General features: G+C 43.4%; 2 protein-coding genes and 1 long non-coding RNA gene across 4 annotated transcripts in view; 2 read left to right on the top strand and 1 right to left on the bottom strand.

Moving 5' to 3' along the window:
• The window catches only part of LOC137504181 (uncharacterized), a 139,550-nt gene extending 135,430 nt beyond the window's left edge, over window positions 1-4,120 (top strand). Inside the window, exon 3 of the long non-coding RNA XR_011019442.1 lies at window positions 4,011-4,120. This is a non-coding gene — a long non-coding RNA (uncharacterized lncRNA). The remainder of the gene's footprint in view (window positions 1-4,010) is intronic.
• ABHD12 (abhydrolase domain containing 12, lysophospholipase) overlaps window positions 1-20,845 on the top strand; it is a 1,393,598-nt gene that overhangs the window by 397,783 nt on the left and 974,970 nt on the right. The gene's annotated exons all lie outside the window — the stretch shown is intronic.
• The window catches only part of PYGB (glycogen phosphorylase B), a 231,913-nt gene that overhangs the window by 157,422 nt on the left and 53,646 nt on the right, over window positions 1-20,845 (bottom strand). The window contains exon 2 of the mRNA XM_068232241.1: window positions 15,085-15,186. Within this exon, the coding sequence (XP_068088342.1) occupies window positions 15,085-15,186 (102 nt within the window). The remainder of the gene's footprint in view (window positions 1-15,084; window positions 15,187-20,845) is intronic.

The raw sequence follows: 20,845 nt of genomic DNA, 5'->3' as shown, positions 1-20,845 counted from the left end.
GAATAGTGGAGCTAACTTAACACTGGTGAAAAGAAAACTATAGCACAAGTGATACAGATGCCCAAGGAAGCTAACTAAAACAAGGCTTGTAATTGGCTGCTGTGGGCAACTGCTCCATTTCTTTGTACCTATCTCGAACAGTCAGCCCTATTATCAAGACCTTGAAGTCACAAGAAAAGGCACCAACTAGGGAGACTGAGTGGCGGTGCATCATTAGCTGCTTCTGGCACCAACCACAAAGTAGAAGAACTAACAGCCCAATCCTTTACAGCAGGTCACAGTCACTAGATACACATTCCGTCTGGTGGAAGAGTTGCCATCAGATTGTCAGAAGAGTTTCTCTTAGCACCAGGAACAGTGGAATTGCACAGTGAGCAGAGGAGAGTGAAGCACTTTTTCCCTAGAACATGAGAAGCCATCTGCTGACTCATCTAATAGCCTGAGCATATTTGCACGTGAACTTGTCTTGCATAGACACTGCTTTGCATGTGGGCTGCCCATACTTTACAGGTTATATGCCTCGTGTTGCTCTTGCGCAATGGAAGTAAAGAAGATTCCCATGCCTGCAGAATTTCCCCCTGTAGAGCCTTGTCAAAAGACCTATTTGTCCTTAAAGGAGCTTGATCACTACAGATAAAAAGACTTTCAGAACAGAATTCTTATGCTGGGAATACACGGTTCGTTATTAAGCTGATAAGATGGTTCGATAGATAATTTCCGACATGTCCGATATCTCGCTTTCGATTCTTTGGCCGCTCGTTTTCTGATGGAAGTGAATGGAAAAAGATAAGAAAAACGAGAGGAAGATAAGAATCGAGAGCTGAATCGAGCAGCAAAAACAATCGAGAGCAGAAACGCACGGCAGAAGCATTAGGAATTACACACTAGAGACTGAAGGGCATTTCTGAATGTACTTAGACAGTCAAGGGCGATGTTCACCAAATTCTGTTTGTAATTTGAGGAAGGAGAAAGTTGAAGCGGAGGTAATGTGAGCCATACAATGCACAATAGCAGACTGTGAACCTGCAGCTTGTGGTGACATCATGCAGGAAAGTGGAGTACAGCACAGTGACAGATCCCAGAAGCCATCCCCACTGCCTGCTCACACATCATTAGTAACACAACCTGTTTGCTTTTGGAAACTTTCTTCCTTTAACACTATATATATATATGTCCAGAATAAAGAATGCTGATGGGGGGGGGGGGGGTTGGTGTTAACTGCAGCCTATGTGAAGCACTAAAATTAAATAGTAATATAATCACCTATGGAGAGGGAAGGCTCGGCATCCTAGAGCCTTCCTGGATCTCTCACAGTGTCCTTGTTCTTGGTGCTGGCACCTCCGTTGCAGGTATTTGACCAGCTGGTTGAATCCACCTTTGGGGGCACTTGGAGGACTTTGCAAGCACTCATGGCTTTGAGTGCTTCTGAAAACGGACGGCTGTGTACTGCGCATCCGTGAATGCACACAAGCATGCGCTCACACATACGTAGAGTACGGAGCCACTCACCTGCGGAAGCACTAGTGGCCAAAGCCTTTCCAGGCAGCAAATTTGAACCGGCGACAGCGCTTGAAGGTAGACACTGTGAGGAGCGGGAAGGCTCTATAGGATCCAAAGCCTTCCCTCTTCATAGGCGAGTATCTGACTTTTGGTTTTAGAATCACTTCACATTTGCTTATTTGTCTGATAAGTGTGATAAGTGTCAGTAACATTTAAGATGTAAAAACAGTATATACATTAATTGTTCTTATAAATTTCTTTTTATGCAACATTACCTGACCAGAAAGGGTTAACAAAGGGATAATATCAAGTGGGAACGATAGAAAATGGTATCTGGAAGGGTATAACGCTGTTGAGGAGGTGACAGATGTAAAGAAGAGGTTAACTTATGTGTGCTTCCTGCCTAAAGGGGGGAACTTTGTGTTAGGATGCGTAGACACATCCAATTTTATTTGGATAATGATTGGTCAATCTTACCACTTCCATGCAGTAGGAGAGGCAAAAGATTGTGAATACTATGAACAGATTTAAGTGGCAAGCTCTCATACTACATGAAGGAAACAGCACAGAGGCAGAAGAGTCTCAATTTTCTAAATGTAATATTAAATACTTAACGCAGGAAGAAGTGAAGGCAAGACTAAATAAATTAAAAATAGACAAGGCACCTGGCCCGGATGGCATGCATCCTCGGGTCCTAAGGGAATTAAGTTCAGTTATAGCTAAACCCCTTTATCTTATCTTTTGTGACTCTCTTGCAACTAGCAGAGTCCCAGTGGATTGGCGTACAGCCCAGGTTTCCCATTATTTAAGAAGGGCAAAAAATCAGATCCAGGAAATTATAGACCTGTAAGCTTAACATCAGTTGTATGCAAACTATTTGAGGGGTTACTAAGAGATACTATACATGACTTCATAGTAGAAAATAATCTTATTTCTCAGCATCAACATGGGTTTACTAAAGACTGGTCCTGTTTGACTAAAATGCTCAGCTTTAATGAGGTAGTGAATGCTAATATGGATATTGGGAATGCTGTAGATGTGATATACTTGGACTTTGCAAAGGCCTTCGACACTGTTCCCCACAGAAGTCTGGTGCAAAAGTTGAGGATGCAAGGACTGGGGAAGAGTTTGTGTGCATGGATAGGGAACTGGCTAATGGACAGAAAACAAAGAGTTGTGGTCAATGGATCGTACTCAAAATGGGAGACTGTTAGCAGTGGGGTCCCACAGGGGTCTGTACTGGGTCCAGTGCTCTTCAATTTATTTATTAATGACCTAGTAGATGCAGTAGTGAGCAATGTTGCTATTTTTGCAGATGATACAAAATTGTGCAGAATCATCAACTCTCAGGAAGATAGTGTCATATTGCAACATGATCTGGATAGGATGGCTATATGGGCACATACATGGCAGATGAAATTCAATGTTGACAAATGTAAAGTCATGCATTTTGGTCATACCAATGGTCTAGCACCATACAAAATAAATGGGATACAGTTGGGGACATCAAACTTGGAGAAGGACTTAGGAGTACTCATCGACAACAAGTTAAATAATCGTACTCAATGCCAAGCCGCTGCAGCTAAAGCTAACAAAATTTTGGGATGCATTAAAAGGGAAATAAAAACTCGAGATGCTAGCATAATATTGCCCCTGTTTAACTCTCTAGTAAGGCCACATCTGGAATATGGAATTCAGTTCTGGGAACCACATTACAAAAAAGATATTGCAGTTTTAGAGCAGGTGCAGAGACGAGCAACAAAATTGATACGTGGGATGGAAGGTCTCACTTACCAAGAGAGGTTAGATAAACTGGGTTTATTTAGCCTAGAGAAAAGATGCCTTAGAGGAGATCTAATTAACATGTATACATACATCAGAGGGCAATATAATAGCTTGGCGGATGAGCTTTTTGTCCCTAGGCCTTCTCAAAGGACTAGAGGACATGATCTGTGCATGGAGGAAAAACGTTTTAGCCATTTATTTAGGAAAAGGTTCTTTACAGTAAGAGTGATTAAGATGTGGAATGCATTGCCACAGGAAGTCGTTATTGCAAACTCTATACCTGCATTTGAAGGGGGCTTAGATGCTTTCCTTGCGTTGAAAGACATCCATGGCTACAATTACTAGGTTATGCCTAATGTTGATCCAGGGATTTTATCGGATTGCCATCTGGAGTCGGGAAGGAATTTTTCCCTTTTGGGGCTAATTGGACCATGCCTTGTGGGGGTTTTTTTTGCCTTCCTCTGGATCAACAGGGATATGTGAGGGAGCAGGCTGGTGTTGTACTTTGTACTGGTTGAACTCGATGGACGTATGTCTTTTTTCAACCAAAATAACTATGTAGTAAAATCAGTCAGTCATTGGATGTGTGTAAGCACATTATGGATGTGTGTAAACCCTTAGGAATTAAGAAACGTAAAGTGGAATATAACCCAGCATTTCTTCTTTGCTCTAAAATATTATTTACAGCATATAATATACTAACACAATGTTTTTGTTTTTTAAAGGGTTACATCACAGGACTGACTTTCTCCAGCAGGGGCTGCAGCATCCGAACTGGTGATAAGCTTATCTTCTGTATATATTCTTTACTTGATACAATTAATTAAACATTCTCTGGCTGTGCAGAAACTTATGCTAATGAGCCCTGAAATGAAACACAGGTCAGAAATCACTGCTGAAAACACATTTTTGTTGAATATTTTGTCATAATTTTAGGCCGGTTTCACACTGGGACGTAAAAGTCCCACTTTACAGCAGCCAGTAACGCAGCCTAACTCACAGCACTGTAAAATCAATGTGCGGTTCACAGTGCACACGTTGCGTTAGGGTATAACACTGCATGTTAAATGAAAGTGCAACATGCTGTACGTTATACCCCTATAGAGCTGCGTTAGATTGTTTGCACATGCTCAGTGACTAGCCACGTGGCTAATTAATATTCACTGCACTGTGGTGACTACTGGTGGGACTGTAGTGTTGTCCAGATCATGAACGAATCGGTAATTTGATCCGGATCTTTTTTGTGAGTCGAATCATCCGGATCACCACAATGAAAGATTCGGTTCACAGTGGATGTCTGTCTGGAAGAAACAGGAACATACAGAATGTACAGTGCTGGGAAAGTCCTGTCCTGCTAGTCATTTCACCCAGTCTGCTTCCCTAGTAAAATGATTCAAATGATTCGGTTCAAAGATCCGGATCTTTTCAATGATCCGATTCAATTGATCCGAATCCTTAAAAAGATCAGGACTTCCCATCACTATCCTGAAGCGGCTGTTTTGAGAGCCACATAACGCAGCTCAATCTGACATTCAACTTCAACACCACCATGCATTGCGTTAGGGGCACGTTATGCGACCTTAACGTCCCCTAAAACGCAACGTCTTGGTGTGGAAGTAGGCTTAAACCGCTTTAATCTTGGTGTAAGAATTAGAGAAGAAGTTAGATTTGAGGAGTTGTTAAACAACAGTAAGAGTTAACATGGGAGGAAGAGAGAAATACATTTAGTGAGAGAGGTATCAGGAAGTAGCCAAGTTTAGGGGGGGGGGGGGGGGGGTTTAAAGGACACCTGAAGTAAGAGGGATATTGAGACGGACATATTTATTTCCTTTTAAACAATGCATATTGCCAGTCTTTCCTGTTGATCCTCTGGCTCAAATACATTTAGCCATAAACCCTGAACAAGCATCCAGATCAGATGTTTCTGTCTGAACTCTGACTGGATTCGTCCCATTCTTGTTCCAGGTGTGCGATTCAGATACTGCTCGTGTATGAAAGATCAGCAGGACTGTCATGAAACTCCTTTAAGGGGTCCTTTAAGGTTTGGATACAAGAAAAGGTTAACGTTAAGGATGAAGTTAGAAGTAGGCATTGGAAAGGAGATTTAATGATAAGGAAATGGTTTAAGGTTAGGCAATCAGACTTGCGCCGCAGCCACTAGGACGCGCTCAGTAGGCAGTAGCAGTGTTAGGGAGTTTTGCCCAAGGTCTCCTACTGAATAAGTGCTGGATTTTTACTGAACAGGAAGTGCCAGGATTTGATCCCAGGTCTATATACATACACCCATAACAGGCTGCTAGAGTTCAGATAGCTCACAAAGAAAACAATTCTCTCCTATCTCTGCAAGTCATTCTTTCTGGAGATACATTGTAAGGGTTAAAGCTCGCAGTCTCCACATAATAAACAAAGGAGCAATAAGCTATGGAAAAAAAGTGAAACAAAAAACAGTTTCTGGCCGACTTGCATGAAAAGTTCCCCAGAACAAGAAAGTTGGCAGCTTGAAGCGATTTCCTTCCTGGCACTTACTTCATAACAAAAAGCAGCAGGCTCTGCTGAATACAAAGAACACCTGACACACAAGCCTATTGAATGGCTTTATTTAATACAATACATCAAATCCAGCAGGTAGGCGTTGCTTCTCATTATGTTCCTAGGCTGGACAACTCTGGTGAATGTAAAATATCATGTCTGTGTATACAGATGACTGTGAACCTCCAGACTAAAAATCTACACAGCAGTGCTGAAAAGGCTTGGTGTTTCTTTAACAGTTTCACAGCATCTGAACTTTGTTTTTCTTACCCAAGCCTCATTTTTAGCTGCACAGAAGAAAACTGCCCGGGCATTTTTCCACTGATGCTGTGCAAAGCACAATGGGAATTCTGATGATGTTGTTCTCGTTCTGCTGTTTAGGTGCAATTTTTTTTTTAATTTGAGATTTGAAGCCTAGCGCGCACAGCTGACAGGGGTGATCAGGACACAGGACAGTTGGAACTGTGTCATATGCTCCCTGTCACCTCCTTTCAACCAAAAAGATGGCTGCCCCCATGAAAAAGATGGCTGCCCCCATGAAATCACAAACATTTGCCTGTTCTTTTAAAACAGTGTAGGTAACAGATTATATTACTTATCTATTTTAATTAACATAACTAATGTAACTTAAAGGAGAACTGTAATGAGATGGATATGGAGGCTGCTATATTTACTTGATTTTAAACCAAACCAGTTGCCTGGCAGCCCTGCTTCTCTATTTGGCTGCAGTAGTGTCTGAATAAAACCAGAAACAAGCATGCAGCTACTCTTTTCTGATCTGACAATAATGTCAGAAACACCTGATATGCTGCATGCTTGTTCAGGTCTATAGCTAAAAGTATTGGAAGCAGAGGTTCAGCAGGGTAGCCAGGCAACTGAGTATTATTCAAAAGGAAATAAATATGGCAACCTCCATATACCTCTCACTACAGTTGTCCTTTAATGACAGTATGTTTGTTTAGGCTGAAGTTCCCCTTTAACAGACTCCTAATAGCTCTAATGGTCTTCCCTAAGAGCTCAGTTCTCTGGAATTACTGCTATCCTCTGTTGTTCCCTCAAATGCTATGTTCAAAAAAACACTTCGCTTTCCTCCCTTCCTAAAGGCCCACACCCATAGGTGGGGTTCCCATTCATCACTCGATTTGTGACATCGTTGTAAAGGCAGATTCGATCATAGTAATCAAATCTGCCAGAGAACAATGCCACAACCTGGCCACGCGATTGTAATTTTGATCGCTTTCCATCCAAAATGGATTGTAACGATCGATCCGGCATGCTGGAAAGATCTTGCTCGAGTGTGCTCAGTCGGGTGTGCGGAGGTAGCGGCATTAGATTTCCAGACGACTGACAAACTCCCGGCCAGTCTCATCCCATATGTAATGCGTACCCCCACAGTAATGTGTACCCTCTCCGGCTCACCTATCCACCAGTGTTTTCTCTACATCACTGCCAGGCATCTGTACCATGTGACCTTATGGCGTGTACAAGGTCACGCACGTGCCACTGGGTACAGGCCCCCCTGATGGTTATAGAGAGAATATCTGAGACACTGGAAGAGGCATGCTAGCAGATAGGTGAGGGACATCACATTATCAGGTTGTATACATTACATGGGGGGGCCGGCAGGTAAAGGCACTAGTCTAGTATAGATGATTTCCAAAACATTTCATGCTGAAAGCTATTGAAAATCTATGGGCAGTTTGTGTGAAGTTAACATATGCTTCTCTGATCAGATTCAATGGTCAATCAGGTGGCTATCGAGTGATGTATGGCTGACTTAACGCTAAGTGGTGGGGCTGTCTTGACATCCTAAAGACAAAGACAACAAGAAACAGAGAATGGGAGCCCAGTACTGCAGGATGTAATGTCAAATGGAAAATTCAATTAGGTATGAACAGCTACTCACAAAGGTGGGTTGCAGAGGGGCAACAGACTGCAGAAAGCTGGTGGAGATGATTAACCCGACTCCACTCGGGGTGGTCCAGCTGGACCCAGATGCGGTTGCTCTCCTTGGAGAAAAACTGAGGACAGTGCCACTTATGGTAAAACCACACGTGGTCTGTCTCAACCCCTCCGACGTGGTATGTTGGGGGGGATATAACACAATTTATGGGAAAGGAGGCGCCCAGGTGTATATAAAATGGATTAAAAACACAATAAAATTAGAAGATGAGGTAGCTTACATCAATGGATGAAATCTTTGATCAAAGAATAATTTATTAAGCAGGCCAATACAAGTCCCGATTAGTAAAAGCTGATAGGCATAGGGAGCCTCTGAAAACACAAAAATAACTATTGTTCCACTGTCTCTGCTCAATGACACATTCATCGAAGTATGCCACAGCTAAAATCTATGAACTAGTGGCTTTTTTTTTATTTGTTCCCTGCTCGCAGAAGCCATTTTCTGCCAGGAAAGTGTTTTCTGGTTGTTATTCCTTATAAGTGAGGGTTACACTATCGCCCGACCAGGCCCTGATTGGACAGAAACGGTCACTTATGCTGGGAATACACGGCTCGTTTGTGAGCCATTAACCACCCTGGCGTTCTGATTAAATCGCCAGGGTGGCTGCGGGAGGGTTTTTTTTAAATAAAAAAAAAACTATTTCATGCAGCCAACTGAAAGTTGGCTGCATGAAAGCCCACTAGAGGGCGCTCCGGAGGCGATCTTCCGATCGCCTCCGGCGCCCAGAATAAACAAGGAAGGCCGCAATGAGCGGCCTTCCTTGTTTTGCTTATATCGTCGCCATAGCGACGAGCGGAGTGACGTCATCGACGTCAGCCGACGTCGTGACGTCAGCCGCCTCCGATCCAGCCCTTAGCGCTGGCCGGAACTTTTTGTTCCGGCTACGCTGGGCTCAGGCGGCTGGGGGGACCCTCTTTCGCCGCTGCTCGCGGCGAATCGCCGCAGAGCGGCGGCGATCAGGCAGCACACGCGGCTGGCAAAGTGCCGGCTGCGTGTGCTGCTTTTTATTTCATTAAAATCGGCCCAGCAGGGCCTGAGCGGCAGCCGCTGGCGGTGTTGGACGAGCTGAGCTCGTCCAGACCGCTCAGCTGGTTAAGATGGTTTGACAGATAATTTATATCTATTTATATAATTACTCCCGGCCGATTGTTTTGCCACTTGATTCATCAATTAAGTGAATTGAAAAAAGATAAGAAAAGCAAGCGGAAGATAAGAGAATCGAGCGGGCAAACCGATCGGGCGCAGAATCGCGCACCAAAATCGACCCATGTATTCCCAGCATTACATTCCGGATGTTTAACTCTTTTAGGCAGAGAAAGTTACAAAGTAGATTTAAATATAAAATAACACTGTGGGATATCTAAAAACAAAATTCATTTTAGGAGAAGGAGGATAGATACAATTGTTTAGCACTTCAGCTTATTTTCACCTCAGTATTCCTTTAAAGCAGAGTTCCCCAACCCTGTCCTCAGGGCCTACCAACAGTACATGTTTTGCAGGAAACCACAAACATGCACAGGTGAGGTAATTAGTGTCTCAGCAGAGCTGATTAGCTACTTCTCTGGATTTCCACAAAACATGCACTGTTGGTGGGCCTTGAGGACAGGGTTGGGGAACACTGCTAAAAGAATACTTTTCCCTTAGGGAAAAAGAGTTGAACTTACCTGGAGCTTCCAATGGTCCCCTGCAGATGTCCTGTGCCCACGCAGCCACTCACCAATGCTCTGGTTCCTGCCGCCGATTACTTACGGAATTGCTCCTTACTGCGCCTGCATGGCCTTCTCTTCACTCCCACTGACGTCCCCGGGAGCGTACTGCGCAGGCCGTACAAATTCTGGAAGTAACCGGCGGCAGGGACCGGAGCATCGACGAGTGGCTGCACATGCACAGAACGTCTGCAGGAGACCATTAGAAGCCCCACAACTGTGTCACTGTTATTCCCATTTTTTACCCTTTCTGGATAAATCATTCTCATAAGTTTTAGAAATACAGATACTTCATTCTTCAGATGCATCATCCCCCAGCTCTTTCCAGTGCACACAGCCCTGCTTATAAGAGAAAGTTTATGCACAATACACTAGAAAGACAAGCTTTCCCTCACAACATGTTGCAAGATGACTCATCTTTCTAGGATAATAAATAAATCATAAAAGTGAGCCACAACTAAGTTTGGTAATTTTAAAGCTCTCTCACTGAATAATTCATAGCGCTGGCAACTTTCCTTGAAATGCTATTAAGGCGTTGCCAGCTCTTAGATATGTACTGCAGATAAACGTATTGATTGAGGATAAAGGTCTTTCCAAGGTTGAAGAATGCAGCTTGATTAGTGGCCATATTTTAAGGTCGTTAATCTGACAAAGGTAAAACATTACCCTCATCTCTAGAAATCACTAGCCACAATTATCACCACATCTTGTCTTCAATGTATTGGTTATTTTAAGCAGGTATTAATAGAACGAATAAAGTAAAACCAAGAATTTATGGCAAAGTTGCCATACCAGGTCACGGACTGCTATGCAACAGTCCAAGACACACCCACTTTAAGGCTCTCAGAAAGTTAAAGTGTACCTGAGATGGGGCCCCCGCAATATAATATACACTCCTGGGGCTTCCACTAGCCTGATCGCTCCCACCGCATCCTCTTCTCCCTCTCAGTTTGCTCACTACTGGCCCCGGAAAATACGTCAGTTGGGGCCAGTCGATGCATGCACAGTCCGACCAGGCATGCTCCCGTCTCCGGAAGCATTCTGCACCTGGACAGTACACTTCAGGCAAAGTAAAGGCGGTGTGAGTGTGCGTGTCGGCCGGAGACCAAAAGGACTTTCCGGGGCAAATTGCAGGCGAACGGAGAGGAAGAAGAGGACACCGTGGGAGCGAACTGGCCGGAGGGGGCTGGAGGAAACCCCAGGTATGTATATTTTATTGCTAATCACCATCTCACGTTCCCTTTAAAGCCTCTATTTACCTATAGAGCATCACACTGAAGGCGGGCAAAGGTCAATTTACAATGGCCACAGCTTCTGAGTGTGGATTTACACTTAAAGCGGAACTGAAGTCTCTTTAAAACTCTTATTTTTTTACTTACCTGGAGCTTCTGCCAGCCCCCTGCATCCGACCTGTGCCCACACCGTGACATAACGATCCTTCATTCCCCTGCCGCGGATCACTTTTCTTTTGGTAGTGAGAGCCGACTTCTAAGTCGACCTCCACTGCGCCCTGACCACACGTATCCTTGTATGCGTTCCCGTGGCCAGGAGCGTCCTGTCCTGCGCAGGCGCAATTCGAGAAAATCTCTACTGCACAGTTCGCTCCCTGCGAAAGGAGCTTGAACGCGGATGCGCACGGCCAGGCCCGCGCAGTGGACAACCACTGCGCAAAGTGAAAGTGAGCCGCGGCGGGCAAAGGTCGGCTGCAGAAGGGGCTGCAGAAGCCCCAGGTAAGTGAAAAGCTTATTTTCTGAAGACCTTTCAGTACTGCACATACATTGTTATTATTTACTAACCCTGTAACTGACCACCATTTGATACAATTTGTTTGGTCTCTCCAGGACAAAAGTAAAGGCCCATACACACGTCTGATTTTTTGGAACGACGGGTCGTTTGAACGACCCGTCGTTCAGACGTCCGCCCGCTAAATCGGGCGTGTGTACAGACTGTCGTTCGCGTGATAAGGCTGAGTTTGAGCGATCCGCCCAGAGTTCAAACGACTCGTCGTTCCAAAAAAATCAGACGTGTGTATGGGTCTTAACTGTCACTATGACAGCTGGAAACATTTGACTTACTAACAGGAACTATTGTCAGAATTATGTCAGCTTGGTTATCTAACTGATAACAATGTCAATAAACCCTTGCTGTTGACATAGCCTACTAACCTGACTTTCACATTAAAAGAGTCCTAGTGAGCTTTCTCAACTAAAGACCCACCAGCAGTTGTTGGCAATTCTTCTGGCCAAGAATTTGATGTGTGCAGGCATTACTTTTGTTTTTATCTTAAAAAGGTTATTATGCTGTTTATCTGTTAGAGCAGATATTATTCTGTGTTCAGGTCCGCTTTAAAACACAAGTGTCTAGTAATGTGCTGCAGCAGAAGTTGTCAGTCCATTGCTTTATCTCCACACAGCAGGAAGGAAAATGCTTTTCCTACTTTACCACTCTTCATAGAACATGCACTTTGGCACTGCTGAGTGTTCATGAATTATCACTGGCTCATGGCAAATATTCGGTCAAAATCAACATAAGCAATCATTTTGGCCAACTTTGGTTCAAATGCCATGAGTATAGATGGACCGATGGGTTCTGATAAATAATATTATCCAATAAAAATACATATAGGTATGCCCCTTTTAGCCCTCATAAGATGCTAATCTTGATATGGGCAAATAGGGCTTTTGGGGACAACCAGCTTCTTAATGTATTCAGAGATAGAGACGAGTTTTGGGTCAGATCATCTAATAATTAACACATATTTTATTATAAACACATCAAACATATTTAAGAAAATGTGCATGTAGCTAGGACACAAGCTGATATAGCCATTAAGGTAATCAGTATTACATACTATAATAATTCCTTGTACAATTTCTCGATTGCTCCCCTGTATGGGGCTTTTGAACGGAATTTGGTTTGGCTAACTTTGTCGAATGTGTGTACAGTAACCATGGCCCACCCACATAGGATAAAGCCTTGTACACATGTACGAAGCATGTCACCTGTTATAGTATCGGGATGTAATCTCTCGGGTAACATTGTAGGGCCAATGCTGCAGATGCGTTGTTAGCACTGTCAGTCATTGTGACATCAGCAGTATCGGGCCAGTGGAAAGCCATGCAGTTCGGGTTGATTACCAAATAAAGCATCAGCTTTTGCCACAGCAACATGTCTCTGCGAGGGAGGAGACAGGGAGGAGTGAGCTATAAGCAGAAGAGAGCTTACTACTGATTCGCACCTTCCGGTATACAGTACTAGGCACTGCAGGGACACATGTAATGTATAAATCTATTTATGAAAACAAAAAAAAAAATGTTGGGGGGAGAACTATGTTACAGTAATACTGCTGTACCGAGCAATAGGGACAAGAGTTTTCAATTTGCAGTTTTATCCCACTTTAACAACTTCCCCTCCCCCGGGACGAGTCACTACGTCCCTGCAAGTTCCCATAACTTCTTGCAGGGGAGTAGCTAACATATCCCTCCCCGCCGCACGTTCCCGCTTGCCCCCTTGTGCTCGTTACAGCCGCGGATCGGTAGCTGCTAGATCAATGAATGGGAACACAGTTCCCATTCACTTATCTAAGTCCCCATGTGAATGACAGCAGCCGTCTATGAGACAGCGCTGCCATTCACAAAGAACGTCCACGCATCACTTCCTCTATGCGTAGTAATACTACGCATAAGAAAGTGAGCTGCGAGGACATCTTGTGGCCAAAAAGTAAAATTACATCTAATTTTTTTTTTCCAATAAGGGTTTTATTTAGAACTTATTTTTACATTTTAAATTAACCTCTGACCTCCCACACTCCCCAATAGTTACCCCTCAAAAAATTTTGAAAAAAAAATGTACACAAAAAATAAAATACATGGTTATCTTAGGGATTGAACTTTTTTAATATGTATGTCAAGAGGGAATATTTCTATTACTTTATAAATTATGGGCTTGTGATTAGGGATGGACGCAAAACTAAAAAATGCACCTTTATTTCCAAATAAAATATTGGTGCCATACATTGTACTAGGGATACATTTTCACCGTTGCCATAACCGGGACAAATAAAATGTGTGGGTTTAAGGAACGGTGGTACGTATTATTTTAAAACTATACTGTCCGAAAACTGAGAAATAATGAATTTTTTCTAATTTTTTTCTTATTTTTCCTGTTAAGACACTTTTAGAATAAAATAATTCTTAGAAAAAAGTACCGCCCAAAAAAAGCCTAATTGGTGCCAAAAAAACCAAGATATAGATTGTTTTGTTGTGATAAGTAGTAATAAAGTTATCGGCAAATGAATGAAAGGAGCACTATTGCTCTGTTTTTTTTAAGGGGAAAAACTCTTGGAGGTGAAGTGGTTAAACATCACAACAATTTTTTTCTGTGAAAATAGATTAGTTACTTTGTATATTACACATTTAAGATGAGTTGCATAGCTGTGCCTTAGGCCTCTCTCACAAGGGAAGCTGAAGGCAGTGAATTCACCATCTGTCAGCTGCTACCATACACCAGCCATGCGCTTGCTAAGGCTTCGCACAGGCAGTGGAGAGGCGGCACTGAGTCACATTTAAAGAGGAACTGTAGTGAAAATAACAAAATGAATAAAATTTCTTTTTTATTTTTACAATATTCATTTATAGATTATTTAGTCAGTTTTTGCCCATTGTAAAATCTTTCCTCTCCCTGAAATGTATCACTGGTGGGGACATCTTTAGTTCTGCAAGGTAATCTGTATGGAATGTTTGTTACTGCGAGTTCTATGCACGTAGGGCGTATACTGCTTGGCAGTTGGAAAAAGCTGTTATTTCCCACAATGCAATGAGGTTCACAGACAGGAAACTGCCAGGACCTTGGTCATGTTATCACACTGTAGGAGGGTTTTCACCACAATATCAGCCATTCAGACATCCAAAACATGACGTGGGTTTTTTTTGCTGCTGGGTAACTGCAAACGCTAGCCCACATGGGGTTATAAACTTTGCCATTGTGCTGCATTAACTGCAGCTAGAGGGCACTCGGTGGCTGGCAGACATGAGTACGCGATTCAGCCTCTCTGGTAATTGAGGCCTTGATGCTGCTGAGATCTCGAGACTACTAGGCAGAGTTTATCAGGCTGAGAACAATAGTCATAATGTGTAACTTCCAGAATGCCTCTAATGCTGGGCATGCACGGCTCGATTTTGCCGCTCAATTCCGCACCCGATCGTTTTCTGCGCTCGATTCTGCAGGCGATTCTCTTATCTTCCGCTCATTTTTCTTATCTTTTCCCATTGTCCTCCTTGCAGAATCGAGCACAGAAAAGATTGGGCGTGAGATCGGACATGTCGGAAATGATCTATTGAGCCCTCTAAACGGCTCGGAATCGAGCCGTGTATTCTTAGCGTAATGACCAACGATCATGTGATCCCTTATTTATTTATTTATTGTATTTATAAAGCGCCAACATATTACGCATCCCTTGTCAGGACCGTGCATCACACATAGATGTTCATTGGCACATTTGTTTTTCACTCATGGCCACAAAAAGGACTTTATTCTTTCCAAATAACAATGGAATTTGAAGAAGTTGATGTGCTCTTTTGAAGAGAGGATTGTGGCACTTACCTGATATATAGCTTCATCGCAGGCGTGCTGGAGACCTAAATTCAGCATAGTATTCTGCAATGTCCGCCCCATATAGAATTCCAAAGAGAGATAATATATGCGCTGCAACATAAAAAAAAAATGAATTACAATCTGTAGACTGTAATCTAGTAAGGGCATAGCCCTCCCCCTACAGTTTCTTGTCTTTCCTAAACAGGTTGTAAAGGTAGGCACACAATATTAAATCAAGAAACAAAATTTCAGTTAAACCACAGCAGGCTCTGCATCTTGTAATCACATTGTTCCATTTCACCTCCTTGCTCCTACAAGTTATGGGGTGGAGCTCTACTTTGTCCCATTCAATCAGCATACACCAAAGAATCCATGAGCTCTCAAACTTCAGTACCATGAAGGAAAAATTCCACATCCACAGACTGATATTACCCGTCTGATGTATGCCAGTCAATTAGATTAAACACAACTACATTCCTAGGTGTAATATGAAGTATCCATTGACTGCACATGCATCTTGCAAGGAGACTGCCCCCTTCAAAGTAAGGCAACCCCACGCCCACCTGCTGAAAAGATCATCTGGGATTTCATTTTTGTTAACAGGTAAAATTTATGAAGTTTTTACATGTTTTAAAGAGTTTGCATCAAATCTGGTGAATTGTACAGGATAAATACAGTAGGACCCCTTTATAGTAAACTCCAAGGGACCTAGCCAAGTAGTTAACTGTATCAGAAGTTTACTATATCAGGATTTGTCATACACTGTATATTCATGCAAGTGCATTTTCTAAGGACAGGGGTTTATTATAGCCGAGTTTACTATAAAGCAATTCTACTGTATGGTGAAAGACAAATGACCGTAACATTATGCCATTTTGTAATGATTTAAAAGAGGCTACGGCAGATGTTATCTGACTTATGAGTTACCGTACTTCACAAAAAGGTATCAGTGTTTTTGTAGGAGAGCAATTCGATTGTAGAGAAAAGAGAGCGTATAAGCGAATAGTAGAGAAATGTGTGACAAACTCTCACCCCAAACCCCCCACCAGTACCCAGTCCAACAACTGACTCAAGAATCAGTACCTTGTGTATAGCATTTTGCTTTTCCTTCCATAGTTCTTCATGCTAAGATATGTGAGTTTTTACAGCGGGAGATAATAGTTCAGAGTCCACCCACTTGACAGCCGTGGGAACACTCTGACTTCTCTCTCTTGAATATTTCCTTTGTAGCATAAAATCCTATAAACTGAAAAGATCTTCTGGGATCCTACACAACTGCCTCCTTCCACAACATGTCCCCCAAGGCATTAGTATACAGACACAGGTAGATGACATGACATGTAGCACAAGGCGATAATGACCGGTTATGGGCATTTCACCCTCTGCACCAATCCAGCAGGTAGGGGAAGTATATCATGTGAGTGGGAAGGCCAACCAGGAGTGTGGTGAAATTGGAGAGGCCGCCAACACGGCACTTCAACTAAACCCCTTCTGCAGCACCGTCACTGCTGGCATATGGAAAAGAACTACAGCTATTTAATGCATGCCGTGTAGAATACAGTATATAACAATCTGTAATGTACAAAGATTTAGGGTCCTTTGATTTGGAACATTTGCACAGAACCGGAGCTGATAAGGTAACAAAAAGTCCCCCCTCCCCCCGAAAAGGTATGACACTTCTGATGCACTTCCAGAGTTAGGGCCCGTTTCCACTAGGGCGGTTTCGCCGGCGATTCTGCAGAGTTTCCCCGCACATCATTCGCACGGGGAAACGCTGCCATAGGGGATGACGGCGCCGCGGCGGAATCGCTTGCGGGAGCGATTCGCCTGGAACCCCCCGCAGATTTCGCCACGGAGGCTGCGAATCCCATAGCCGTGCATGGCATGGCTCATGGGATTCGCCTGCGATCCCGCCCACCGGCTCAGTGCGGTGTGCGTCTGCGAGACGCACGCCGCACTAGTGGAGACGAGCCCTTACTGTTAGGCTGCATTTCCACTTGTGCGGTGCGAATCACTGCGGTAAAAATTTGCATGCGGATGCGAATTTCGCATGCGAGTCCATGCAAATTTTCATGCGAATTTTCATGCGAATTCGCATGGATGACAATGTATGTGAATTTAACCATGGCAGTGCTGGTGTGCTTTTCCATTATTTCTATGCGGATTCAAATGAAAATTCGCATGAATATTCGCATGCCAAAACCTCATGCGAATTTCCTATTTAATACATTGTATGCGATTCGCATTGCGGTATGCGAATTCTGATGGCTCTGCCATGCAAATTTTTTCTGCACAGAAAAACGCAAAGGAATCCTGACAAGTGTAAACAGTCCCATTCACTTGTATTGCTATGCGAATTTGCATGCGAAAAACGCATGCGAATTCATGATAGTGGAAATGGGCCCTGAAGGTAACCAACTGCAGCTTTTGTGTTACCCAGAGCATTTCTATGGCATTGCACCGCAGTCAGTGTGTCATGTTCCATTGAATGTAATGGCCATTGCGACGAGCTGCAGTAGAAAAGTGTAACACAACACCATGTGGTAAGTGTTTAAAGAGTGTTTAAGCATTAGGTTATTGCAATTCCTCTTTTTTTCTTTTTATTATTCATCTGTCTGGCGTGTAGTGCTGAAGTCCTGTGTGGAGGTTAAATACAGCTTGGTTAGATTTAATAATTTATCTGTGTCACAGATTCTGTGAACTGTTCATCCTCGTTCCCCTATCCCACCATTGCCCCAGGAAGTAGGGAGGAGTTGGGAGGTGGCATCAGCCAGTCTTTCCTGTGAACACATAGCCAACCTGCTCACCTCCTCCTTGTGCGTAACAGAAGGGAACAGAGGGGGGTTTCATGGGATGGCTCAGTACATGGAAACCACCTCCACTTTGCTGGCAGCTTTGTACTTTAGAAGTGTCAATCATATGACTTAGTGGCTTGTAAACGTGTATCCTCTTACTCTTACAATGGACAATGCAAAACATTACTACAAAAAAAAAAAAAAAGAGCTCTGAATACAGTTTTCTCTGAAGATTACCATTTCATCATGTTATCAAAACTCTACAAGGTTCACCTACTTGAAACCGGAATTGTCCTGACCTCTTTTCAATTCTCCACTAACTTCTTCCCCTTAATTTAACATAAGCAACCTCTGCCTGACTATAAGATCCGATCATTTGTATAGCGCTTTTCTCTTGTCGGACTCAAAGCGCTCAAGAGCTGCAGCCACTGGCACGCGCTCAAGAGGCCACACTGCAGTGTTAGGGAGTCTTGCCTTGAACTCCTTACTGAATAGGTACAGACCCTAGCCAGGAACCCTGGTCTCCCATGTCAAAGCCACTGCCATCCAGCCACTGATCCCTCCCTAGCAGGACTGTTCGTGAACGACTTCTGTACAGACACGCAACACACAATAGTGTAGCTTCCAGCCGGATAGGTCAGTAGAACAATGCATTCAGGGGTTGCTTGGAGTTGGATGTCCTTAAAGAGCCAACATGCTGGACCTTTAGGTGACCTTGGGGGGCTTCCATGCACACACTATACTCTCACCTGAAGCAGTCTTTGTTGGCTGCCCTGGCTCAGTCTAATCCAACGTGCACATATAGCAAGAGGCAGGATTCCGGTTTATTAAAATTTGCATGCAAATTGAGAATGTGCAAAACTGCATTAAACCGCAGAACTAATAAAAAAATCAATGAAGAATCACACTTCTGCTGAAAGAAAAAAAATTGCATTGTTGTTTTGGCATGTGCAAAAAACCTACTTCCTGCAGCATAAACTTGCACATCGCATGCAAATGAAAGTCAATGGAGAATGGCAATCGAAACACCCCCCCCCCCCTAAAGTGCAGTTAGCAGCATTAAAAAAAAGCGTGAAAAATGTCACATAGGCCCAGTGCACACCGAGCGGTTTTTGGAGCATCCGCCTGGAAAAATGCTTGGCTAATGTATTGCAATGGGATGGTGCACACCGGCGGTTTGAGGTTTTTGCCAATCCGCAAATGCGCCTCCTGCTGCGCGTTTGCGGTTTGCTAAAAAACCTCAAACCGCCGGTGTGCACCACACATTGAAATACAATAGCCAAGCGTTTTCACTGGCTGATGCGGCTGGTGGATCGCATACAAAATCCGCTTGGTGTGCACCCGGCCAAATATCTGCTCTCTGCTCCCAAAACCGCTAGCGTTTTGACGATCTGCTAGCGGTTTTGGTGTGCACTGGGCCATACAAAAGCAAATGTGAATGCACACAACATTGCAGTTTTTCACCCTCACTTCAGAAGCTCTGATTTAGGAAAGGACTGAAAACCATCTCCAGAGCTCACAAAGTATGGAGTTCCTGCAGAAACGACATCAACATTTCCTTTTAAATCCTGGCTACATCTCGTTTCATTGTTGAATTCTCCAAGTTGGTCTATTTTTAGGTAATATTTATGTAAGACTATTTTGCTGCATACTAAGCGAGTAGGGCACAGCTTTCAGCCTGCTCAGTGACCTGAAAAGCTTCCTCTCCATCAGGAATAGACCAAGAAATAATTTATACTGCTTTTCTCTGTTCCTCGGACTGAATGTGACTTATTCAGAACAAAATTTAAACATTCATTAAAAGGAATGTTGTGAGGTTAATTGTCACATCTGCAGTGCCATCTACCACAGCACGCTGCCATGATCTGATTTCCGTGCTATCATGTGACTACCAGCCAAGCCAGCAAGCCCTTGGCCAACACAACTGTGGCGTTTGCAGTGCTACACTTTGTGGTCAGACGCCCCACCCCTCTCCTCTCCACAGGGCCGGCTGCTTGGTTATGTCAGTACAACAAGGTGTGCTTGTATCCTAACTATAACAAATATAACTAGCTTTGCTGTGTCAGCTGTCCTGATGGCTAAACTAAACTCCAGGGTAACAGATTAACAGATCCTACGTATCGCTGTCCCATTATGATTGTTTGAGCTTCACAGCATGATTCAACAACTATTACGCAAGACCAGAATATGAATAGGCATTAACACAGCTTGGATTAACATACTTAATTATTATTGTGGTGGATGGCGCGGGGGAGGGGAGTCAGAGGCCCTTCCCTACCGAGAAATGGTCAGCTAAACTGCTAATGAAATTATATTATCTTGGCGAAGCGTAAAGGACTTGACACATTATTACTACATGATTGAAGCAAAAAGGCAATTGACACCACTACCTACAAAAAGCATCTCTAGATCCCATCGTGTCACTTCACCCATTTATATCCAAATTACTTGAATGCCATTACATGAGGAACTAAGCCATTATTTATTTAACTCCCTTGCTCTAACCACTTCACAGAAACAGCTCTTACTAAAGTTCCAATGATCTGCTTACAGCTAAATCCAAAACGTAATCAACTCATTTGGGCTTCAACAACATTTATATGCAGATGATACACAACTGTACCACTCGGCCCTAGACCTCAACTCCCTCCTCACGTGTTCCTGGCTGCTTGTCTGCAATATCCTCTTTCAGGTCCTCTCACTTCTTAAAACTTAAATGTGAGTAAAACAGAACTAATATTTCCACCGTCTCTGTCCACCTCTCAGCCTGATATAACAATAAATATTAACAACAGCTCTCTAACTTCAATTCCCAAAGCACAGTGCTTGGGGAAGTGTTTGACTACAAAAGCTCTTCACAAGCTCTCTCTGCTGTACATCTCCTCACTGGTTTCTAGATACCAACCCAATCGCAAACTCAGTTCTGCACACAACCTTCTTTTGTCCTACTCTAATCATGGGTGTCTACCTATCAT

The sequence above is a fragment of the Hyperolius riggenbachi genome, chromosome 4 (assembly GCF_040937935.1).
Source record: "Hyperolius riggenbachi isolate aHypRig1 chromosome 4, aHypRig1.pri, whole genome shotgun sequence".
Lineage (NCBI taxonomy): Eukaryota > Metazoa > Chordata > Amphibia > Anura > Hyperoliidae > Hyperolius > Hyperolius riggenbachi.
The sequence above is the reverse complement of the archived record's forward strand: the minus strand, read 5'-3'. Positions and strand labels throughout refer to the sequence as shown.